The following is a 26,184-nucleotide window of genomic DNA, read 5'->3' as shown; positions in this document are numbered from 1 at the left end:
ACGTCTAGTATAAAGTGTGTTTTCTTTCATCAGAAAGATTATATTGGGGTAACATGAAGTATATTTGCTACAAGAATTCATAGAGCAACAAGTTATAACATTGAGGACATCTGAGCAAGAAGTTAGAACATTGAGTCATTTACTTAGGATGACAGGTGGGCGGGTGAGTTGGTTTCCATGTGGCTTAGGGAAGCGTAAGAAGATCAGATTAGCCAGACTAATCTGCTTCCTAGTGTAAATTTCAGTCATCTACATTTCACCTTTGCAATTTTGTTCAACATGCAAAGATATTTGTGTTGTTTCTGTTTGTTGGTTTGACTTCATCATTACTTTCATTTATCTTTACTACCAGCACTAGCCTTTTAAGGTTAAAAATAGGTGAAAAATAATTGTCATAACCTTTTCAATGGACTGAATGTTTATGTCCTCACAATAGTCATATGTTGAAGCCTGCACACCCAATGTGATGGTATTTAGAGGTGGGGCCTTTTAGAAGTAATTGGGGCTAGAGTAGGTCAGGAAGGTGCTGCCCTCCTGATGGGATTAGTGCTCTTAGGAGAAGAGGAAGAGACATACATCTCTTTCTCTGCATGAATGCACCAAGGAAAGGCCCAAGAGATCATAAGCAAGAGGAGAGCCCTCATCAAGAACCCAACCATGCTGCACCATGATGTTGGGCATTCAGCCTCCAGAACTCTTAGGAATTTGTTGTTTAAGCCACCTAGTCTATGGTATCTTGGTATAGCAGCCCAAACTGACTAAAATGGGCATATTGTTCTAGATATATTTTACTATTAAAATTGTTCAAAACTGCATAAAGTAATTTCTAGTATCACCTGAGTTGAGAGTATGATGATACTTTAGGAAAGACTGTTTGAAGTCACTGCAGTATAGAGCAAGTTGACTTTCATGCTCTTGGGATGAAAGTCTGGACCATCTGCCCAAGCCAGAGAATATGTCAGGAAACTTGCAGTCTTTTGCATGCCTCAGTTTCCAAATTGTGTCTTGGTCTAACCATGTTTCAGGCCTTTGTTTTACTCCTACATACCAGCTGTCAAGGAATCAGCTGCAACTTCATCTTTGTAGACAGCTACAAACACCACCTTTTCCAGTTTGGATCTGGAATAAGAGACACTTTTCTCATTTACTCTTCTGTTGCTATCAAATAGAAACCTATTGGACTTAACTTGGTTTTTAAGATGAACTCATTCTGGTAGACTAACAGAGTAATGAGGACAAAGTATTTCAGGATCTTACAATTTCTGTTTCAGAGTACTGGTCCTTTTATCTGTCATTGCTGGCTCACTTCTGATATACAAAAATGAGTTGTCTCTATTTTTCCAGAGCATTGGCTCATCAACCTTCTTTTTCTAAGATACCCATTCATGGTCATGATTTCTTCTTAAGGGAAATGGTTTCTTCATTTAAATTGAAATCAGGCCTAAGGATGCAGTTACGACTACTGGTTTTAATAATATGAAAGACCAGGTGATCTGAACAATGTAACATGACATATATCTAGAAAAGTCAAATATAACATGCATTTAAATGCTAAGTCAAGCTTAAAAAAGAGAAATCCCCAGATGAGAGGAACAGAGTATGGGAAAATAGAACAGGAGGCATAATGTGATTTCAGAGTTAAGACATAAGAAAATATGGGCTAGATGAGAGGGCAGAAAAGGTAAAATAGGGCCAAAAGGAACATTCCATACCTGGACTGGGGCTACCAGTGGGGTTCCAAGAGAAACGACTCAAGGTTGATCTAGAAGAACTCTTGGACACACTAAGTGACAAAGAAAAGTAAATATAGCAAATTATGGTAACCATAGTCAAAAAGCTCTCAGTGATTCCCCACTCTGGTTATTCATGCCCTGTGTACCAGTTTCCTCTCACGCTGACCTGTGTAACCATTGACCCACACGGCAGTGACTAGGAGTAGTTTCCAAAACTAGACTTCTGTCTTCCCTTGGATCACTCAGTCTGAGGGGAAGCCAGACACCATGTCAAACGGATACTCAAGCAGCCCTGTGGGGAAAGCCTGGGAGCTTGAAGCCTCCTGCCAATAGAAGCACTAACATCTCAGGAATGTGAGTGAGCCCCCTTGGAAGCAGATTTTCTAGCCCCAGTGCAGTCCTCAGATGATTGTTTTCTTGGCTGACATCTTTTTTTTTTTTTTTAAAGATTTTATTTATTTATTTGACAGAGGGAAATCACAACTAGGCAGAGAGGCAGGCAGAGAGAGAGGAAGGGAAGCAGGCCCCCTGCTGAGCAGAGAGCCCGATGTGGGACTCGATCCCAGGACCCTGGAATCATGACCTGAGCCGAAGGCAGCGGCTTTACCCACTGAGCCACCCAGGCATCCCTTGGCTGACATCTTGATAGCAATCTTAAGAGACTCCATGTCAGAACTACCAAGCTAAGCCTCTTCTGCACCTTGCATTCCCAGAGACTGTGTCAGACAATAACTGATTATTAGTCTTAACTTCTAAAGTCTGTGGAAATTTGTTATGTAAAAAATAGAAAACTAATAAATACTTAAAAATACTAAAGGATTCTAATCCCTAAGAAAATAGCATGATATTGTTTTAAAAAAGTATTTAGGGACTGTGGGGAGGAAACAGAATATTTAAAAAAAAAATCCTCTTGGCTTTCTTGAAATGAGAAATAAATGAAATAAAAATCTCAGTGCGTGAATTAAACCGCTCAAAGATAAAAGTCGATGTTTTGATTTGTCAGTGGGAAAATAGGTATGAGAGTTTCATAGTGTAATATATACATATGGGGGGGGGGAATGGAGGAGTAGACTTACCTGAAGGATTGATTATAAAAGCTGTTGGAGTTCCAGAAAGAGAATGAAGAAAATGGAGAAGTCATTTTCAAAGACTGCACTGGCTTAAAATTAATATAAGGCACAGATTTAGAAGTGTCGTGAACCTTGCGCAAAATATTATAGTAAGAATATGTCCAGGTCTTGACTCCTGGAAATGAATTAGAAAAACAACAAAGAAGAGAGAGGATTATGTTAAAAATAGCCAGAGATTAAAATACAATTACAAAAAGACCACAATTAGACTCATGACAGACTTCGCAACAACAAGCATGAGAGTCAGAAGAGAGTTGAATTGAATTTAAAAGTCCTGCGAAATAATAACTATTAGCCTCGAGCAAAAAAAAAACTTCCAGGAATGAGGGTGAAGAAAGGCTTTCAGAGGATAATATCTGCACATACACAAAAGAAGACTTTGCTTCACCAGACTCTCACCAGATGAACTATGTAAATGTGAGCATCAGACAGAGATGAAATGAGCCCAACAAGGGCTGAGAGGCGCAGGGGAACAGACAGCAGAGGAAGTGGCAGACACGTGCGTAAATCCGCATCCACCAATGGATAGTGTGTGGGCCACACAATCAGAATATTTACACACTGCTGGGAGGTATGGAAATTGATGCAGTGACTTTGGAAAACAGTTCAGCTTTTTCTAGTAAAGTTGACATACAGTTCTCTATTCTCTCTGACTAAGCAATTCCACTCCTAGAAACATCAGGAGAAATGTATGAAATAAAACCTCAAACAGAATCAACTTAAAAAAAAAAATCACTGATGATAGAATGGCTAAATGATATATTTGATCACATAGTGAAATCTTATACAGCAGTCAAACTATGTGAACTGCCAGAACATTATTAACATGGATGGGTGAATACACATTGCTCAGGAAATAAATCAAGTTTCCGAAATTCATATAGAGAATGAGTCCATTCATCCAAGTTCAAATTTAAATGGCTTATTTATTCAAAAAGGACCTACATGCTATTCCAGCTGTATAGTCACTGTTCTAAGATGTTTGCGACATCAGCTTATTTGATCACATCATGAGCTAATGGGCACTGTAGGATATCTGGCATATATGCAAACGAGGAAGATGATAAAAGCAAATGAAAATGGGGTGCCTCGGTTGCTGGGTCAGCTGAGCGTCCAGCTGTTGATTTTGGCTCAGGTCACGATCTCAGGGTTGTGAGTTCAAGCCCCATGTCGGGCTCCCTGCTCAGGGTATAGCCGGCTTGTCTCCCTACCTCTGCTTCCCACACTGTGCCCTCCCCCCATATGAGCTCTCTATCTCTAAAAATAAATAAATACAATCTTTCAGCAAAGAGCCAATGAAAACAGGAATGTAAAACACAAGATTCAGCGTACCGCAGGCCTGGAGGGATGGCAGCCTGGGGTCAGCAGGGAAACAGTGGAGGGTTCAAAAGCTGTGAATTTTAATTTCATAAGCTGGATGGTAGATTTATGGCTGTTCCTTTTTATTACTATTTAAACAAGGTATATGTTTTCTATCCATTCTTATATATGAGTAATACATTTCATGATCAAATATAGAATAAGTGAGAAAATTTTGAGTTGCTTAATAGATCAGTAGATCCAAAATTGGACACTCATATAAGGAAAATTGATTTAAGTTCATATCGTATAGAACAGATAACAGTAAAGTCCAGATGGAGTAAAGACCTAAATGTAAAGAGTAAAACTATCAAAATTTTGTGAAAATCACAGAAAAAATATTGATGATAAAAAAAGGAGGAAAGAATTTTTTTTTTCCAGTGAAGCTTCAAACTACATACCATAAAGGAAAAACTGATAAATTGGAAGGCATTGAATTAGAAATTTTTATTTTGAAAGAAACCATACAAAAAGAAAAGACCTACCATAGACTAGTAGAATGTATTTTTCACCCAAGTAAATGACAGAGGATTAGTATAGAGTATATGGGAAATAAAACTATAAATTAATAAGAAAGGAAAAACAACCCAAAGAATGCAATAGAAAAAAAAGAGCAGGGCATGTGAACAGTTAGTCAAAAGCGAGGGCAAGGTACTTGAGTAGCCCCTAAAATTAAAAAGAAAAATTCTCAGTAATTAGGGAAATACAGGTTAAGATATGAAGGAATTATTATTTCAGACTCATTGCCCTGGTAGATCTTTCTTACATTGGATAATGCCACGTGTTAGCTGGGTTCGGAGAAGATGAGAAATGCACACATTTCTGAGTGGAAATGTGTAAAATCACTTTTGAAAACGATTGCTTAAGTTGACTGATCACATACCCTATAACTGCAATTTCATTTCAGATGGTTTGTCCTGGAAATAACACTGGCATGTGTTCACAAAGAAAGATTCAAAAAGAAATGGACAGCGATGGGTATTGCAGTGCACGTTAATACTGTCTAATAAGGAAGGTGTATTAAGGTCCTGCCCTGCTTGGCAAGAGATACAGACCTTTCCTACAATAAATATTTAACCGGTGTTCATTTAATTGAATGCCCTAAACAGTGAATACTGTTCAGTGCTGGAAAGAAATAAAGTGTCAGGCCGTTGAAATGACCTGGAATAAACTTGAATGCATGTTATTCAGAGGAGGAAGCCTATCTGAAAAGGTAACATGCGATGCCAGCTGTATGACACTCTGTGAAGGGGAACCCTATGGAGACAGTAAGAGGATCCAGGGTTGCCAGGGACTCAGACAATGAAGGAATTGAGTGCAGTGAAACTCCTCTGTGTGACACTATGGTGGAAGCATCATTGCATGTTTGGTAAAACCCATAGCAGTAAAACCCTAAGAGTGAACCCTAATGTCAGCTGCGTGGAAAAGTCAGAGCGGACTACCCAGTTTGCAAGGAGGGCCAGAGCATGCGTACATGTTGCCTTAGTTTCTTTTCTTTTTTGAGCTGGTTAGCTGAAGGGAGAATGAGATCTGCTTAACTTCTTGCAGTAGTTCACAACGGTAGGCTTCCTTCTGTACAAGGCAAGCTGGAAGTTTCCAGGACAGATTATAAGGCTGCTGCTTTCTGAGTTTTATGCTTTAAAAGACCACTTGTCTATAGATAATAGGTCATTATTAACTTCATAAAATGTTGATATTTTGATTTATCTTACATGCTTTTGTCTTATTAGTTCTTAATTATTTCAAAACTTGAGCTGAGAAGCCAAGTAGTATTTTTTGGACTTTCCTCAAATTCCCAATACCACCCAAATCCCCAGTCCTCTAAGTACTGGGTGTTTGACGTTGCTCAGGTCTCTGCTTTTTCCTCCGTACTCTCTCTGCTTTGGTTTCTTAGTTGCCTGGAATTAAAGTAAAAGCTTAGCTGTTCCTGTTCCTGTCAGAACCACCTGCAAATCATTCTTCACACCGATGCCAGAAAAGTATCTCTTAAAGTGGGGATTGTGTACCTTGGTATTTCTCCACCGCTTTTTATATTTATTTCAAACTCCTAAATTGGCCCCACTTAGCTCTTTATGATATGCTAATTGTCCCCCAACTAGTACCACATCTAGTGACTTTATCACATGCATTCTTACTCTATCACAGAATGTTCCCCATGCCAAATCCTCACAGCATTTGAAAAACTATGGGCCAGTGTATTTTTCTGCCTTCACACAAATCTTTGCTCATTGTCCAAAAGGAGCTTATTCCCATTTTCATTTCGTCTACAACGCCTCATCTTTTAAAACTAAAAACTTGTGTCTGGGTGGCTCAGTTGTTTAAGCATCCGACTTTGGCTCACATCATGATCTCAGTCAGGGTCCTGGGTTCAAGCCCTGTGTGGGGCTCTGTGTTCATTGGCGAGTCTGCTTCTCCCTCTCCCTCTCCCTTTGCCCCTCCCCCTGCTTGTGCATATGCTCTTACTCTCTGTCTCTCTCGTGTAATTAAATAAAATCTTTAAAAAAAATAAAGCTAAAAACTGAAGACATTATTTTTCCAGGAAATCTTCCCTACCTCACAACTAATGTATACTTTTCATGTGTTTTCTATACATTGTACAGTCTTCCAGTTGTCCATCTGTTCATTCCCTCTGTCATCCATCCGTCCGTCCATCCATCCATCCATCCATCCATCCTTCCATCTGTCTGTCTATTCACTCATTTCTAAGTGATGATAGTGCGCCCACCATGTACCACAGTCTGTGAATTGTGCTGTGAATGCAGGAGTGACAGGGTAGGTGTCCTTCTTGCTTCCACGGTGTTATACTCTTTCTCATACATGGATCCTATGGAACTGTAATGAAAGATTGACCTGAGTGCCTTATCCACTACTCAGTAAATTATTTGACAGCAATGAAAACCTTTGGCTTTCAGTCAGTTGCACCTCCCATGCCCGTGATATGGGGTGTTATTAATAAAGGTTGATTGACTAACTTACAGTATAAATTAGCTTCTCTAAATTTCTTCTCAGCTCGGTAATTTCAGAAATTATTATCTTAATTATATAAATACTTGCATAGGAATCTCTGTCTTGCAACTTTGAATATGTAGGGGCAGGTGAAACAGGGATGAGGAGCTGCTGGGTTCATTGTTGCAGTGGAAGAGCCATGTTTATTTACCTGGTGGACTAGAAGGTTCAACCAGACCTTAACGCTGGTACCTAATGCCAGCATCTGGGGCTCCCTTGATTCCCAGGGATCCCAGCCCTGTCCTCGAGCCTTCCATTTATTCAGTGAGTTTTGAGCAGTTTTTCAGTAATTTCTCTCTGTACCTTCGTCTATTTATATCCAACTATTTGATGTTGCTAAGACCAAGAACTCCAACTTCTACGCTTATGTGAAATTCAGCACATTACCAAAGACTACCAAATGTTCTTTATAATATTGAATGTGAAATGTACGTATAAAAGCTTATTGTGTCAAATCTTAGAGAATCTACTGAATTATGCCTATATGTTATCCCTGACCAAGGTACTTTGCCAGTGGACCTCCCAACTCCACCAGAAGTGTCAGCTCCAGTAACATTGCCTCCACACAACTGTACAGACGCTGAATTTGTTTGCAGGACCGATGGTCACTGTGTTGAAAAAATCCAGAAATGTGACTTTAGAAATGACTGTCCCGACCAGTCAGATGAATCATTCTGTGGTAGGTGAATTCCTGTTTTGTATTAAAACATAGCATAAGATGGATAAGACAATACTAATGTGATCTTTAAGTAGCATGGCCTCATGTGCTAGTTAGAAATTTTTGACTTGGCTTAGAATAGGTTCTTAAACGTAAACGTTGCTTGTATAGAAAATTATAGTAGAAGAGTCAGCGTTGCATTCTTCTGTGATGCTCAACAAGAGGTAAGTGTTTCTAAATTGAAGTTTTAGATTCAAAACACTTGTTTCCTGGACTTTACTGGACTCTGAGACTGTGATTGACTAGGTGCTCCCCACCTCCACCGTTTGTCTCTCTTCTATTCCTCACACTCACAAAATAGGAATGTTTAAAATGGAAGTATTATAATACTCTCAAAATAGATGAATTTGTCCAAATTTTGCCATTGCCAAAATAGAAAATGAATACTATGTTAAATATGTAGAATTCATAAGAACGAATACTAATACAGATGGGCCCTTCAGCACCTGGGTCCTATTGAAAGGTGGTTTTTACTTATCGGCATCTGCTAATCTCTGGCTTTTAGGGCAGATTTTTAATTTACAAGTGAACTTCTCAGCCGGAGATACAATCTTAGAGGAAAAAAAATTGATCTGTGTGCCTGCAGGGGCAAAGCACAAGCTCAGAAGGAGTGAACACTTTTGCTTTTTTTCCCCTTCCTTACTATTTATTGGATGGTATATGAATGCCCTATACTGTAATATTTCTCAAGTATCTTAATGAAATGAAGGGTTCAAACCATGCAGATAATACAGAGTGTAGTGGAACTCTGTTCTGTCTTCTGTCAGCATTATGCAGAAAATCTAAAACTTGAAAAGCCAAATGAGGTTCATATTAATTTAACATAGAAAAAGAAATGCTTCTTAATGTATAGATACACAATAAATTAACCAACTTAGCTAGACCCCAAAACTCATAAAATCAATGCTTAACTCACTCTGTGAATGAGACAACATAGTCATTAACTCAAGTTGGCTAGGGATACGTATAGTGCATTGCAGATGGGGGATATTATAATGGAAAGCGTTGTGGTATTCAGACTTAACTCGTGGGAAGACCATATCCTGTTTTGATCACACGTAAGTTGTGTTTCTGAAAGTTTACACAGAATTAATTCCGCCTAATGAGTATCTTTAGCGAATACTGACTTCTTTGTTCACCTTTGCAGTTTTAGTGGCGTCCTTGATGATTGGGTAGGCGGTTTTGATAAAGTTCTTTAAATGTCCTGAATGAATGTCTCCTGTAAAATTATTATTTTAAAATCCTGGGGTTATTGATTTACTTTGAATACATATGAACTGCATTTCTTACTCTCAACAAATCATGTGGTCTTTCTTCCTCCATCTTTTTGTAAGAACCGCTGTCATATAATAAATCTGTCTGTTACCTGTGGTCTTGCATTTTTAATGCTTTTTATTTTATAAGGAACACAACACGAGAGCTGCCCTCAACACATTTTTAAGTGCATGATGTATTATTGTTGACTATGGGTATAATGTTGTACAGCAGATCTTCGAGCTTATTCGTCTTGCTTGACTAAAACTTTATGTCCTATAATTTTTAAAAAAATCAATAACTATTTTCTTTTTTAATGATATAAAGAACAGAATCCTATTGAATTTTAAATGTCTGGTGGGTGGGGATATGGGGTCACTGGGTGATGGGCATTAAGGAGGGCCTGTGATGGAATGAGCACTGGGTGTTCTATGCAGCTGCTGAACCACTGGACTCTACCTCTGAAACAAGTAGAAAAAAAAAATCTCTTCACAAGATTAATATAATTATATTATCACTATTAATGTCAGATTAAATGACATGCCTGAGTGTCAGGATTAAAAAATCACTTTTTTTTTGTTGTTTCCTTCTCAAACTTTACATTAAATCATGAACTCAAGTTCCTAAAAGATGGTGATGGTTTGCCAACATGGCTTATACTATTTAAAATATGGAGTCTTCTACGGCACACATAGGAACAGTGGAGAATTTAAGAGAGACACATGGACATCTTCAGAGAGGAAGAAAGAATATTTCACACACAGCCTATGTATTTCACAAATCACTGGACTTGTAATTTCTTTTTTTTTTTTTTTAAGATTTTATTTATTTATTTGACAGATCACAAGTAGGCAGGGAGGGAGGCAGAGAGAGAGGAAGGGAAGCAGGCTCCCTGCTGAGCAGAGAGCCTGATGCCAGGCTCGATCCCAGGACCCTGAGATCACAACCGGAGCCGAAGGCAGAGGCTTTAACCCACTGGGCCACCCAGCTGCCCGATGGACTTGTAATTTCATGTGATATCAAGTTACAGTCATTACAAGGACATTGAAAACTTTCAAGGAAAATATTATTGCTTTGAACTTAAGGAGTTTGGAATTTAGTCTAACCCCTTCAAAGGCTGAGCTGAAGTTCAGCTTTGTAATAATGCTGTGGCAGAAGAACAGACTTACCAGAACTTGGTAAGCAATGTTTAGAAGAGACTTGGAATTCCGAGATTGCTATTTGAGGACCTAATTAAAATCTCACCTCCTTATCAGAACTAATTCTTCAGTATATGCATTTATTTCCATGTTATAGCTGCTATAGATATTTGAATATAGTGCACATAGATTTCTTTAAAACTAATGATAGTAGAAATCGTTTTTCTAATTATTTTAATTATGCTTAAGAAATAATTTTTAAAAACCCAAATAGTAAGACAGTGCTTGATACGGGTAGAAATTACCTTTTGTGGACACATTTATTGTGGTTAGCTCATTTGTCTTCGTTCTACTCTATTCAAGCTACGAAAGTTTGCAGCTTTGAAAAAGGAAGCCTGTGTCAGTGGTACCAGCCAATCCCAGAAAACCTAATTCAAGATTCGAACACATTCAGATGGGGACTTGGTAATGGAATCAGTATTCATCATGGGGAAGAAAATCACAGGCCACTGGTGGATCATACAACGTAAGTGACCACATGCTTTGAACATGTCTCTTAGGAACTATGTGTTAAGCAGTTCCCAAATTCTTGCCATACTGTCTTACCTACCCTAAGCCAATGAGTGATGAAATTACAGACTAAATGGGCTAAGTGTACTCTTTTATATAAAATTGAGAAAAAACATACAGCCATTCAGTTGAAAAAAAAGCTGTCAATCAGGGCCTCTGGGTGGCTCAGTTGGTTAAGAGTCTGCCTTCTGCTTAGGTCATGAACCCGCAGTCCTGGAATCAAGCCCCACAGTGGGTTTCCTGCTCAGCAGAGAGTCTGCTTCTCCCTCTCTCTCTCTGCTTCTCACCCCACTGCAGTCTACTTTTCCCTCTGCTCCTTACCCAACTTGTCCTCTCTCTCAAAATAAATAAATAATATCTTAAAAAAAAAAGAAAAGGCTGTGAACGCTCATAAAAGTCATAGAAACTAGAGAAAAGAAAATATAAAAAAATAAGAAAAATAATTTGTAATATAACTACTCATGGAAAAGCACTATGAATATGTTGTTTTAAAATGATCATTCAGGGATGCCTGGCTGGCTCAGTCAGTAGAGCATGTGACTTTTGATCTCAGGGTCGTGAGTTCAAGCCCCATGTTGGGCTTGAAGCCTACTTAAAAAATTAAAAAAAATTTGTCTTAATTAAAAAATTATCTATCCATTCCTTCCCCTGTCCAAATCTTTTATCTGTTTTCTTTTCTTTCTTTCTTTTTTTTTTTTTAGCTCCTCCTTCTCCTCACCCCTTTCCTCCTCTTCCAGCCTTTGATCTTCGTTGTCATTTATTTTGGTCTTTCCTTTTCAAGGCTTCATAACTTACACCTCTCCCTGTTTTATAGGCCACAGATATATTGAGTGCTTCCTTCTTAGCAGATCCTACCAGTCATTCTTTCCTTTTAAGGGTTTCATGGAAGTATTACTGAAGAAAGCAAGGGGATCCCCATTTATATTACAGAGAATGTCTTCAGAACCTTTCTGCCTTCACACCTTGAAGAGCTCTCCTTGTGTGGCTTCTGTTTCAAAGAAAACTAACAGTGGCGTGTCTGCTGCCTGTCCATCGTTGCCCTGGCCAACATGGCCTGGTGCTTGAAGAGAGCCATAATACCTCCTGGGCTGACTTTTTTACTCTGGTGTCCTCATCTCTCTTTTGTTGTTTTATTTCGTTGAAATGGTTCCAGTTTTACCATCATTTGATTTTGATATTAGCAACCATGTTGCCCAAAGTATATAGAGTGGCAGATAAGAATACCAAGCGTTTAGATCACTTTCAACAGTTGGCAGTGAATTTGGGAGGTTTCCGTCTACCCATTTTCTGTGGGCTGCTTCTGACTCATAGAAAAGCAAAGGGCAATTTCAGGAAGTTTCTTTGGCACATCCAAATAAACCACACTGCCTTAATAATCTGTATTTCCACCAAGAAAAAGGCGGACTGGAATCTTCCTTCTATGTGGGAAAGGTCTGAATAGAAACACGGTAGCATGTTATAAGCACAGTAATAGAGTTGGCTTTTAACTTCCTGTCTCTCTCCTTGCCTTGCCCATCCCCAACGTAGACTGTTCAGTCTTTGAGGAATCACAGGGTCTGTGGCTTCCTTCTTTATTGCATTCTTTCTAAATGACTGGTACATAATAAGTCTCCATAATTATTTGTTGAGTGAATTAGTTGATGGTTAGAACCTATATATTTGTGCTTTATAATTATAGGCTGCAAGCAAAAAAATATATTTTAAGTAAGAAAAAAATTTTAAAGATTTTATTTATTCATTTGACAGAGAGAGAGAGAGAGAGAGAGGGAGAGAGAGCAAGCATGCCCAGGAATGGGGAGCAGCAGGCAGAGGCAGAGGGAGAAGCAGGCTCCCTGCTGAGCAAGGAGCCTGATGCAGGACTTGTTCCCAGGACTCCGGGATCATGACCTGAGCTGAAGGCAGTTGCTTAATGGACTGAGCCACCTAGGTGTCCCTGAATAATATTCACTAGTCAGATAATGTTTAATAGATTCGCTGTACATGACAATGAATCTGGAAAAGGGAGTGATGGTCCCAAAGCTTGCATCTCCCCTAGCTGTCCTCTCCTCTCTCTCTAGGCTCCTTCTGCAGCCAAGGAAGGTTTGACATTTTTCCTTTGTCCTGAGGAGTAGTTTTTATGCATCATATATCCATCCTACTCAGTGGCTTATAGTATATCTCCAAGCTCCATTTTCCAAATTTTATTATTTTATATTTAAAGGGAGGCTCACTCTTCCTTCCTTCCTTTCTTTTGCTATTTTTTTTTTCATTTTATTTTTTCAGTGTTCCAAGATTCAAAGGGAAGCTTTTTCTATCTTAGAAAATGCTTTTTTTCTCTCAGATGTTTGGCTCCAGAAATTTAAAGCCAGGTGTTTAAGCCCATTGTGTTTGAAATAGTTTTCAAAACCCAATTTTGAAAATCAAAAAGCTCTGGACCAATTCTTTCTTCGTCTTCACATTCTGTGATAGAAGCTCTCCTAAAGGCAGACATGGGTTCAGGCTCAGGTTGGTAAAAATCAGAACTGCAAAAGAAAAAGAGCACATTAGTATATTTCAAAATAGTCTCTCATTTCATATATTTAATGAAGCCATAAAAAGTCTAGGAAAGTAATGGTGGTGTGGGAATATGTCGGGAAGTTTTCATTGTGTAGTCAAGTCTTAGATAACAACTTTAAAAAAAAAATCATTTATTTATTTTACAGAGAGAGAAATTGGGGTAGGGGGGGCAGGGTAGGGAGAGAGAGAATCTCAAACAGACTTGACGCCCAGTGCAGAGCCTGATACGGGCCTTAGTCCCACGGATTTGCGATCATGACCTGAGCTAAAACCAGGAGTCGGATGCAACCAAGTGTGCTGCCCAGGTTCCCCTTAGATAACATCTTAATATGTGTGATTCATGATGAAAATGTTGTGGTAAAAGCTAAAAGAAGCGATGTTCCAAGGGACATTCTACCGTTTGGTCTTCACGCTTTCATGGCCTCATAAGCCTAAGTATCCAAAATGTAGCTTAAAAAAAGGGTTATATCTTTAATTTTCACTTTGTGGAGAGTACCACTGGTTTATTCAGCACTTTAATATGACTTAGAAAAAGGTATCTCTTTTTCTCAGGCTGGGGACATGCAGGCACAGCCTTGGCAAAGGGCTTGGCGAATGGATTCTTTCTACACTCTGCTCCACAAGGCCCAACTAAGGGCACCTAAGCGTGATTTTTACCTAGGATTGAAATCAGGGCACATAGAAATCAATACTGTTCTCAGCGATACTCCGATACTCAGGTGAAATAAAGTAAAGTGCTTTCAGTGTAAATACCATCATGTTCTTTTGAGATTGGGGTTGGGTGAAATTTACATTTCCTTTAACTTATACAGTGACAGGGAACATTTAGTTGAAAAGTTAATTTCTTAGTGTTTTGGGAAAAGAAACATAATGTAGTAAAAAAGAAAAAAAACTCAGAAGAAAAATGAGTTTATATCCATTCGCATACCGGGTACTACTGGGGAACTCAGCAAGAACATTAGTCGTAGTCAGTTGAGAATTTTTTTTAATCGCTTAACATTGAGTTAAGATATTGGGATTGCCTAACACCTAGGCTTTGAAGCTAATTCAAATTTAAATATGTTTAGAATATTGTAGATTTGGAATTGTTGTGTCATGACCTGAGTGGAAACCAAGAGTTGGGTGCTCAACTGACTGAACTCCCTGTTTGTAGTTTTATATGATCTCAGACTTCTCTACTCTGACCTTCAGATTCGGTTTAATTAGCCTAGTCTTTTAGCTCAGGCAGTTTTACCATAGCATGTAAATTGGTTTGTAGCTAAGTACCATAAATTTATAATTGTTTTTATCTCCTAGAAGGAGACTTTGTTTGATCCAACTTACTATTTATTTTTATTGTAAGAAGCCAAGGAGAGCAAAGTCTTGAGTTCTTGGCCCTTAAGTCAATTTTTAAAAAAATTTTTTAGACTAAATGCCCATCTGTTGGTTACACAAGGTTTAATATTAAGTGTTATCTGGAGTATAAAATCATCCCCTCAGGCAAAGTTAAATTCTCCATACTTCATTGTTGATATGGAAAGATGTGTAGGGAAATATAGATGCCTATTCCAGATTAGTGATTTCTAACTATGCTGACAGAAGCCTTTTGGAAGTTTTTCGAAATGGCGATTGGGGCCACTGTCAATTTATATATACATACAATATATTTAAATGCAGATTCAAAACACTTGATTCAAACTCTCAAGGAGTACATCCGGGAATCTGTATTTTAGTGTAATTCCTAGAAGGTTCTAGAACCTCATCCCTAGACGACTCCATGGCAGGAGGTGGGGAAGGTATTGCTGAAAGACAGAGGTTGGCTTTCTCAATTCCTTATTCCAGTTTTGGTCAGAGCAGATTCATTTTTCTCTCAATCTAGTGACTAATTAAAAAAAATAGTACAAAATGTTTCAAGACAAAAAATTTGTTCTAAGGTAATTTCATTTAAAAATAAAATGAAATTTGTGTCTTGAAAAGTAACTGTTAATAACTGAGAAATAGTGTGCAAGAAATATCTTTACCCTCAGGGGGGCTCTGGGTGGTTCAGTCAGTTGAGCATCTGACTCGGTTTCCATTCAGGTCATGATCTTGGGGTCAGGATGGAGCCTGGGGTCGTGGGATAGACTCAGCCCAGAGTCTGCCTCAGAGTCTCTCTTCCTGTCCGTCCTGCTTACTCTCTCCCTCTCTGTCTCTCAAATAAATAAAATCTACCAAAAAAAAAAAAAAAAGGAAAATATCTTTATTCTCAGTTAATCTAGAAGACATGTAATTTCAAGGCACCCTCTACATTGCTCCATTCATTGTATAATCCCCAACACTTTTTTTCTCAGACTGTTTTTGCCTATCTACAGAAGACAGGTACTTTAAAATACATTGGATTTTAGTTTGCTTACAAAGTGTTGAGAAATTATTTGAATATGAACTATCTCATTTAAAATGCAGATTAGGTAGAATACCATTTCTTAAGTCTGTCATTTGTAAAGTAGAAGTACATTTTCTTAGATTTTTCCTTTTACTTCATAACACTAGTCATTGTCTTTCAGGAGGAAATGAGTTATAGCACCGCACCCACTGTTGGAAGTGCACCTGCCTTCCAACGTACTTAATGCATTTGTGCAGGCTTCACATCATTATAAACTAAAAGCCACATAAATAATGTGAACTGTCCCTGTGACATAACCGTGCATATCATCATGTATCCGAGTGCTGGATGTAAATGTGGATAAAAGCTTCAGTAAAACTGAAAATATTTTAATGTCTTCTGCTCTGCTACAATAACAATTTCCAAAGCTTTAATCTCTTAGACATTAAATACTAGAATTATTGCTTTCTCCAAGCCTTCTTTGGTAGGAAGATAAGCTAGTATTTTATAGGCCAATTTAGATGCTTTAACACTCTCTCAATATAATTTCTAAAAGATCCAGTTTTATAAATCTGGAATAATGGTTAAATACCGGGTTTTAGTAACACTTTTGCTGAAATAAAAATAAAAGTGCAAACAGTCAAAATCTAAATTAACTGTAATAATTTTCTCTTAATGGTTGTAATACTCGTGGGAAGCGACATTTCTGGCCATGTTGCCACAGGACTGAATATGAAGCGTGGCTGGACCTCTAAAGCCAAGGAAAAAATTGCTCCTCTTTACATTGTCCTTGAGTTAAGCACCTATTCTGTATATTTCCATACATTAATAATTTGTGTTAATGAAGTGAATTAAATCACTTTAATTTTAATTTTATTCCAGTGTATTTTAGCTTGGTAAGTAATTTTAAAAGTTAACTACAGTGGCTTAAAATTACAGAATTTGAGAAAAATCTTTACCAAAAGTCACATTTGCACACCATACCTAAAATAACAGATCCACATTGGTTAGGGTGGTATATTTGCTATCTGCTGAAGCTGAAGTTTTAAGGAGATAAATTCGTCATGCAGTGTACGATTTTACATTGTTATCAAAGATCACTGTTTAATAATCCAAAAATTTTATATTATAGTTGTAACTGCATTCAGATATTAGAAATTCATTTTCATTGTATAATTTTTGAATATGCTTTTCCTTTACCTATGTTAAAATGAAAAGAAAAATGTAGTTTTATTCTATTTCCTGCACAGAACTGTTATTTTTAGATACAATCTAGAGGAAGCATCCCAGAGCTCTGTGGCCTGAAAGATGTGGAGGTAGCCTTGGTTAGGCCCCCATAATTTATTATGGTAGGCATGTGTTTTCTGAGCATCTAGAAAGGATAGAAAACTTAATCACACGTAGGACCATCATATGCATGAACAAATATGTGATGCTGGGAAAACACGTAACTTATTGAAAGAGAGGTCCACTGGGAGGTTCAGTTACCAAGTCTTCAGCTCTATCTTGGTTGTGTGTGTGTCTTTAATAATACTTGAAGGAGGTCTCTATTTTTGGTTGTGACTGGATAATGCAGATGAACTAAGATAATACTTTTGGTAAAGACCGCATACTGACTCCCTGAAAAATTTCTTGCCTTTTTTAGTTTCTACAAAAATTCTTTTACTTTACCACAAAAGAGGGAATCCATCTCTATTGTAGGAAAATGTCTGAATATAAGTAGGAAAGATAAATCACATCCATGATAATTATACCATCATGATAAAAGCATTATGTGTGGGTATGTCTACACAATCAACCACATTGCTTTCAATTAATACAATAAATAAAAACTACTATTTTCAGTTAACCTTCTTTTAATTTTATATACAATCTGTGAACAACTATTCACTAATTCACTAATACTAATGGGCCAATGGTATTTCATTAAGTGGATGCAACCTGAATCACTAATTCGGTTCCTCACTATTGATTTGTGAGTTGATTTTGGTTATACACAAATTTAATCAGTCTTTACTGGACTATATACAGGTTTGCACGCATTGCAGATTATATCCTACGAGTAAACAAAACAGCGTAGAATTTTTATCTTATTATTCATTTTTTAACCATTTGATTTACAATTTTAAATTATTCCTCAAAAATGTATCTTTTTTTGAAAGCCATGCATGACTACGTCTGTTTTTCTGTATGCTTGAGTATTTTTCTTTTTCACAGTTCAAGTTTTAAAATAGGGTTAAAGTAGCAGCTAAATATAAATTTTTCTGTTTCTTCAATTCTAATCAGGGTAATCAAGTTTGTGTGTATGTGTGCCTTGTCCATTTGTATTTTTGTGTATGTGTGTCTGTATTTCCTATTTGTGCTCTTTGCTTGGTTTTCAGTAGGTAGTGGTTATTATTTTTCTTATTGACTTACATGATCTTTTAAAGCCTCAAGGTATTTTTTACTTGTTAGGAATTTTGTAAAGACTTTTCCCTATTTTTATTGGCCTTTTATTAGTTTATGATGCTTTTACATTTCAAAATTTTCAGGTTGTACATGGTTATGTCTGCCAACCATATTCTTTAAGTTTAGTTTTACTCATTCTCAATCTGTTCCGATACTCTATTTCTTCTTGATTCAGTCTTGATAGGTTGTATGTTTTTAGGAATTTATCAATTTCTTCTAGATTATCCAATTTGTTGGTATATAATTGCTTGTAATAGTCTCTTCTGATATTTTGGAATTATTTTGTTTCATTGTAATATCCATCTTTCACTGATAATTTTATTCATCTGAGTCTTCTCTTTTTTTTTTCTTGGTTAGCCTAGTGAAAGGTTTGTCAATTTTGTTTCCTTTTTCAAAACCTAACCCTTAGTTTTGTTGGTTTTTTATTTTGTTTTCTTTTTCTATATTTTATTTATTTCTGGTCTAATCTTACTATTTTTTTCTTCTGTTAACTTTGACCTTAGTTCAAGTTCCTTGACGTGTAAAGTTGTATTGCTCATTTGAGATCCTTCTTTTTTTAATGTAGGCGTTTGTAACTGTAAGCTTTCTTCTTAGAACATCTTTTAATGCATCCCATAAATTTTGTACGAAGATTTTTTTTAAATTTCTCCTTTGAGCCATCGTTTATTCTGGAGCATGTTTTGATTTCCATATATTTGTAAATTTCCCAGCTTTCCTCCCGTTATTGATATCAGTTTCATACCATTGTGGTCAGAAAAGGCAGGTAATTTTAATTTTCTGGAATTTGTTAAGTTTTTTAAATAGCTGAACATACAATCTATCCTGGAAAATGTTCTGTATGGACTTGAGAAGGATGTGTTTCTGCTGCCATTGGACGGAATGTTCCGTATATGTCTGCTGTGTCTGTTTGGTCTTTGGTGTTGTTCAAATATCACCATATAGTGTTAACTCAAATAGCAATAGTCAGTCATGTAACATAGTCACATGTTATATATAATCATGTATATAGTCAAATAACACTGTAAACACTGTAGTGCTCTTTATTGATTCCTGTCTGAGTAGTCCACTATTGGATGTGGAATATTAAAATCCCTCACTATTACTGTATTGTTAATTTCTCCATGTAGTTCTGTTATTTTTTGCTTTATATATTTATATGTTTTAATGTCAAATGCATAAATATTTATAATTGTTATATCATTTTTGTCATCTTACAGTGACCTTCTTTTTGTGTTTCTTGTGTCTATTTGTAACTTAAAGTCTATTTGCTTTAGTATAGCTGCCCCTCCTCTCTTTTGGTTACCGTTTGTGTGGAATCTTTTCTGTCTCTTCACTTTCAGCCTATGAGTGTCTTTAAAACTGTAGTTAATCTCGGGCAGATCGCATATAGTTGGGTCTAGTCTCTCATTTTTTAACCCTTCAGCCTCTCTAAAGCTTTGAATTGAAGAATTTTATCCACCTCTGCTGAAAGTAATTATTGATAAGTTGGTTCTTACTATTGCCATTTTATTGTTTTCTTGCTGTTTTGTAGTTCCTTTATTCTGTTTATTGTCTCTTGCTGTCTTCTGCCTGTGATGTGATGATTCTTTGTGGTGGTGTGTTTGACTGACTCTTCTATCTCAATATTTTATTTATCTACTATAGGTTTTTCCTTTACTGTTGCCATAATGCTTACATAAAGGAACTTAACAGTTTCAGCTTTCTCTTGTAAGCCAGTAATAGTTCACTGTGGGGCTTGGGTGGGTCAGATGGAAGTAACTGTGGGCAGGAGGGGCTTTTTATTAAGGTTTCTAATTCGGGAAGGCTCCCGTCTGTTCTCTGAGGTGGGAGTGCTTCTGGCTGAGCTCTGTGGTTGGATGAGCCTGCTGACTCAGCTTGGCATTCAAAGCTTGGCTGGTTCCCTTGTTGGTGGCGGTCAGTTTGGCTTCTTTGGCTCCATGGTCCAGTGGAGCCACTGGCTGGCCTCAGCATTCACCTCTGGTTTGCTGGGGTCACAGGCCGGGTTCCCTGGCAAAGTGGTGCTACTGGCTGGACTCTGCGTTTAGCTGGGGCTGCAGGCTGGGCCTGCAGCTGGGCTTGGTTGCATGGGATGCAGGCCATCCTCCTCCACAGCTAGATGTGCCTCTGGCATGACTCCGCCTTCAGGTAAGACCTCTTGGGATTAGGTGGAACCTCAGGCTATGCTCAGCAGTGAGGCAGAGCTGTGGGCTAGGTTCCAGTGATGGACAGGACCACCAGCTATGCTGTGTGTCCTGGCAATACTCTATGCTGAGCTCCAAGGCTGCCCATGGTCACTATTCAGGTGTCCTGGTTAGGCAGAGCTGTTGTCTCCACTTAACAGCTGGGCAGGGCTACTGGCTTGGCTCCCTGTCTGTGTGGGGTCATAACCTAGGCTGTGGGACCTCCCCGGGCTCACTGATTAGGTTCCCTGTCTGGGTGGGGCCAGAGGCAGTGTTCACCTTGGGTGGGGTTGCAGACTTCCTGCCTTGTGTGGTCAGGCTATAGAATGGGCTATACATAGAGGACCCTTTGGCTGGGGACCCAGACCCAAACCTAGCCAGTTGAGCTCCCTGGCCTAAGGAGGTCATCATTTTGGTGATGCAAATGGAAAGCGTCACTGGCTAAGATCTCTGCTCAGGTAGTACCACCAGCAGGACCACAGCTCACCATGATCCCTGCATTATGGACTCCTTTTCCCTCTCTGTCAGTGATACCTGGATGTCTAACTCCACTTGTTTGTCCAGGGAGTCCTATGAGATGAGACCTAAGTGGGCATCCTTAGAAGCACCTGTACCATTGGGGAAGCTGGATGCGCACCTTGGTCTCTTATTCACAGTGGAGAAACCAGAGGTTTCTGGGGGTACATCTTGGTGCCATGCTGCACTGGCTTTGGGAAGGGGTGATTGGGTCAGTGAAACTGTGCCTTTTACCCTTCAAATGCATTTTTTTTTTAAATGAGCCAATGGGGGTACTTCAGCCTCACCCCTGGCTCCGGGATTCTTACCATTGTGCCTTATTTATGGATAGTTGCTAGTTGGTCTTTCTCTGACGGGACTAAACAAGAACCATTTTTCCTGCCATCTTGCTGACATCACTCCATCTTTTACACTTAGAAAGGCCTTCTATATAAATGTTCACATAAAATTCACTTGTATTTTCTATTGTATGTCAGTAGTTCCAGTGTCTCACAATTATGTCCTTAATTCATCTGACAACTTATTTTGGTAAATGTTATGAGAAAAAACACCTCCTTTTCCTTAATAACTAATCTGTTTGGCACCCTTTAATATAGGCATGCCTTGTTTTATCGTGCTTCACACTTTTTTTTTTCTTGCAGTATTTCAAACTTTTTCATTACTACTCGATTTGTTATATGAATCTATGATCAGTGATTACAACTCACTGGAAGATCATATGATGGTTAACATTTGTTAGTAATTCAGTAATTTTAAGCATAAGATATATACACTGTTTTTTTTTTACATAATGCTTTTGTGCACTTAATAGATTACAATATTGTGTAAACATAACTTTTATATTCAGTGGGGAACACAAATAATTAATTTGATTTGCTTTATTGAGATATTTGCTTCATTTTGGTGGTCTGCAACTGAGCCACAGGATCTCCAAGATGTGCCTATAAATGCAGTCTGCTTTAATTTACTATACTTTCTCACTGAAAGATGCATAGTCCTAGATAACAAAATCTACCTCCTGATTCTGGTGTCTTTCTATTGCTAGTACTTAATGATGTCCATGTTGAGTAGAATCATCAAAGGCAAGGCTCTCTCTGTCACACGTAGCCAGGGATCTGCTTTTATGTTGCCCCTTCATTAAAGCATGCACCTGCTTACAGCTGTTCACCCAGCAATGAATGCATGTGACTACGTTCATCCAACATACCTTACTAGTTTGCTGTGACATGGGACTCTCTCCCTTCAGAAACAACTGGCTGTTTCCGTCTTGCAGAATTAGCTCTGCCAGGTTCAAAAACCATCTTTTCTTCCAATATAGCAACAAAGTTTCTAAGGTTACTGTTGACCTATGTCATCTGTGATGCTTCTCTAATTCTAATTTGATGCCTTGTTATTGAAAAGTATTCCCAGCCTCTGGGCACCCCATTTCCTTCAGTTGGGGTTATTTGATTTTTTCTATCCAAGCTACTTTACACTTGGAAGTAAGCCCTTGTGCTTTGAATATGCTTCTTTTGAGTTTACATTATAAAGCAGCTTCCTAAAATTTAGCCAAATGCATCTTTTACTGTAATCTGCATTCTTAGGTAATTTTATTCTAATGAAAACATTTCTTTGCTTGTACCTGCTTGATTTAGTTCTACTTTCAATTTGGCATTTTAATCTTCATTATAAACATTATTAGTTTAGTTTAATATTTTCGGTCACCAAGGAGTAGCATAAAAGTGGGTTTTTAAACTTCTATCCATTTAAAAGAAACTCACTGGATTGAATTTCAACTTTTTGATTTTGAGATACTGAAATAAATTGAGCAGAAGTTAACAAAGTCTACATGAGGCTTAGTGTAAAAAAAGTACATGTGAACTTTAATAGAGCAGTAAAGAAAGCTCTATTATCTTCTCTGTTGGTTGTGTATCCATTAAGTAGGCACAGAAATACAAGGAGGACAGTGCATTTTCTCTATGGAATGAAGGTTTTTACTTAAATCTAGTGTTTGTGTTTTGCCTATTAAAAAGATGTTTAGAGGTGCCTAGGTGGCTCAGTCTTTTAAGCGTCTGAATTTTGATTTGGGGCTCACAATCTCAGGGTTGTGAGATTGAACCCTATGTAGGGCTCTTCACTCAGCTCAGAATCTGCTTGATATTCTCTCTCCCACTCTCTAGCCCCTTCCCCCACTCGTGTGTGTGTGCATGCACACACATTCTCTCTCCCTCTCAAGTAAATAAATCTTTAAAAAATAAAAATAAATAAAAAGATATTTATTTGCAGGATGATATGACTTTAATGCAGCCATCCAAATACCTCTGACATTAAGAACATAAATTGTTCCTGAGAGTTATATGATATTTGAATTAAATCATAAACTAGAAGCACAGGTAGTTTTCATTTAGTAATGCTATCTGGCACAGACTAAGGTACTGTTTACATTGATCTTATAAAGTCTGTCTCTTAGAATTGCAGTCATAATGAAATTGGAAGTATAGTTCCTTTATCTCATGGATTTTTTTCAGCAAGGTCGCTGTTTGGAACTAATTTTCTTCAAGTTTTTAGTGACCTTACTATCCAAGAAGAGTAGTTTTGCCTTAGTTATCCAGGGGGAAGATCCAATTAGTTTATCAAAAAAGATAGCTGATTACAAAAAAAAGAAAAAAAAAAAAGCTTTGTTTATATTTTGTTCTATTTTATGGGCTAAATAGCCAAAGGATAGAAGATGACATAATAAAGAACATAATATTTTTTCATGCATTAATGAATAGATCTCACTCCTTTGACTGACACTAGTATTTATTTAAAAGGTACCTATGCAAAACCTTTCAATACATTTATTAAAAGTATGCATAGTCTTATACATAATAGCTACTAGCACCAATGTGCTTACCAATTCATAGATAATATAAATGTGTTGGCTAATGGAAAGAATTATTTCTACTTTAAATTGTTTTCTCTAGAGAGGCTTCAGGTGATTTATGTATCAGTAGTAAACTTTAAGTTGAGTAAAAATAAATTATGTCTATAGTTTCTATCTAAAACCTACCTTTAATTTGCCTGTTTGAAAGAACAAGAGTGAAGTGCACGATGTTGATGAAAATGGGGGGAAATGCCAGGTTTATACGTAAGTTGTGACATTTCAGTAGGTGTGTGTCTTCCCCGTGACCTCTCTGACTACACAAAGCCCCCAGGAAGGTCTGATAAATGAACAGGAGTGGCTTTTGTATAATGAAGCATCTTCCAAATGAAAGCAGTACTAACTGAGTAATTATTGTGTGATCACGTTCAGTCCTCACAGTGAAGTTTTTTTGGGGGGTGGTATAATTATCCCTGTTTTACATATGAGCTAATCAAAGTTCAGATGTTAACCAGCTTGCCTGTGAGCCCACAGTTTAGTAAGCTTGAGAGCCAGGAACCTTGAAATCCAGATCTCACCTATGCTAAAGTCTGTGCTCTTAAATGCAGCCCTCCATGTTCTCATACATCTCTCTCGCTTAAAAGCTAAGCATTTTCAAGATTTATGACATGATTTGATTGCGGTTTTATGCCACAGGAGATGGGAAGAGAGGAAAAAATGGTAGTCTATAAATAGTTCTCAAGAAAGAGCAGAGAAGATGAGAGAAGTGTTAGTGATGACGACCTGGAGAGAAAACAGTCATCAGGAAATGTCCAGTGCCCCAAACCATTCTTGCCTGCCTTCTTTCCTAATATCCAGACACCAGAATTTGTGGATAGGAGCCAATCAAGGTGATCTCATTCTGCTTTGCTGAGGATTTTTTAGTTCTGCTCTTCTCAAGCCTGCATCAGAATCACCTGGAGAGCTTGTTAAAACACAGGCATCTTGGGCTCACTCTAGAATTTTTGATTAAGTGGGTCTGGGGTAGACCCTAAGAATTTACATTTTTAACAAGTTCCCTGGTGACATGGTTTCCTGCTAGTCTGGAAACCACACTCTGTGGTCTCATTTGTTTAGTCGAGATCCGATGGTTCAAATTGGCAGCGCTTAGAATTACCTGGAGACACAGTTAAAAGCTACCGATATCCAGGTGTCATACAGATAACTTGAAACACCAGCTCCAGAGACAATTTCCTGCCCCAATTCTCATACAGGAGTGGGCTTCTGATAGCTTTTCACCATTATCAACATCATACTGCATTGAGAAGTGTAGCCCATCAACAGTGTGTGTGTGTGTGGGGGGGGGGGGTCCCTGCCACTGTAGAAATTCAGTGATGCCAAAGGGGTAATGAAGGTGCTTTGGTTTTGTGCTCCCTTGAGGCTCTGAATAGTATCACTGTTCATGCTTCCCTGTTTATATTGGCTCATAGAAAGCTCTGAATCAGGTATTTAATCTCATATTAGTGATTCTGTGAAACATACAGAATGCATTTTGTGATCTAGTTTTATCTGTGACTCCATTTAGTGTTTCAATCCATATTTTATGGGTTTGTGTGTCTTTAAGTTTATGATATTATACTTTATCATATGTATTTTAATAACATTATATTTTGATAACAAGGTTAGATTTTAAAAGTAATAAAAATTAAATTAAGGAAGTACAAGTAATAATGCTCCCAGAAGTATACTCATTCTGTGAACTTTGTTTTAATTGGGATACTTTATTATTTACTGATAATTGTTTTCACTTTTATGAAGTAATTTCATTTTCCTCATTATTTGGGCATAAAATAATTAAAAGAAGTTCCTAAAACTCTACCATTGTAAGATTAAAAGAGAGTACATATAGATAATTTCTTTAGGCAACTGAATATAGGGTATTTTTGTTGTGGCATAAAAATGCAATTACAGTAATGTGATTTCTGAGATAATAAGGCTTGGGTTCAGATTTTAGATTTTAAACACTGTATCATCATTGCTATTTCTCAGAATTGTCTCTATGTATCTAGTCAAATTTTTGTAAGAATGTAGCCACTACATAGACTGCTTCATAAATATGAAAACTGTAACATGATATTCCCTAAGATACATTACTTGTGAAGGCATGTTAAAATTTAATTTAAGAGAGATTTTTGTACACGATTTATGTGGAATGTTTTATGCTAGCAACAAAAGAAGATGCAAGAGTTTTAAAATTTAGGAGTACAGATAAGACAGATTTTAAAAATTAGGTATCATTTAAGACAGAATTTAGGGGCACCTGGGCTCTCAGTGGGTTAAAGCGTCTGCCTTTGGCTTGGGTCGTGGTCCCAGGGTCCTGGGATCCAGCCCCGCATCGGGCTCTCTGCTCTGCAGGGAGCCTGCTTCCTCTTCT

General features: G+C 37.7%; 1 protein-coding gene and 1 non-coding gene across 2 annotated transcripts in view; both read left to right on the top strand.

Moving 5' to 3' along the window:
* MALRD1 (MAM and LDL receptor class A domain containing 1) overlaps positions 1-26,184 on the top strand; it is a 753,919-nt gene that overhangs the window by 215,307 nt on the left and 512,428 nt on the right. Inside the window, 2 exon segments of the mRNA XM_013058904.2 lie at positions 7,731-7,907; positions 10,703-10,865. Of these exon segments, the coding sequence (XP_012914358.2) occupies positions 7,731-7,907; positions 10,703-10,865 (340 nt within the window).
* TRNAK-UUU lies at positions 11,419-11,491 on the top strand. Its single transcript has one exon. It is a non-coding gene; the product is annotated as a tRNA-Lys (tRNA).

Source organism: Mustela putorius, unplaced genomic scaffold (assembly GCF_011764305.1).
Source record: "Mustela putorius furo isolate JIRA1106 unplaced genomic scaffold, ASM1176430v1.1 tig00000827_pilon_pilon_pilon, whole genome shotgun sequence".
NCBI classification, from domain to species: domain Eukaryota; kingdom Metazoa; phylum Chordata; class Mammalia; order Carnivora; family Mustelidae; genus Mustela; species Mustela putorius.
Note: the sequence above shows the minus strand (reverse complement) of the source record. Positions and strands in the feature narration are given on the sequence as shown.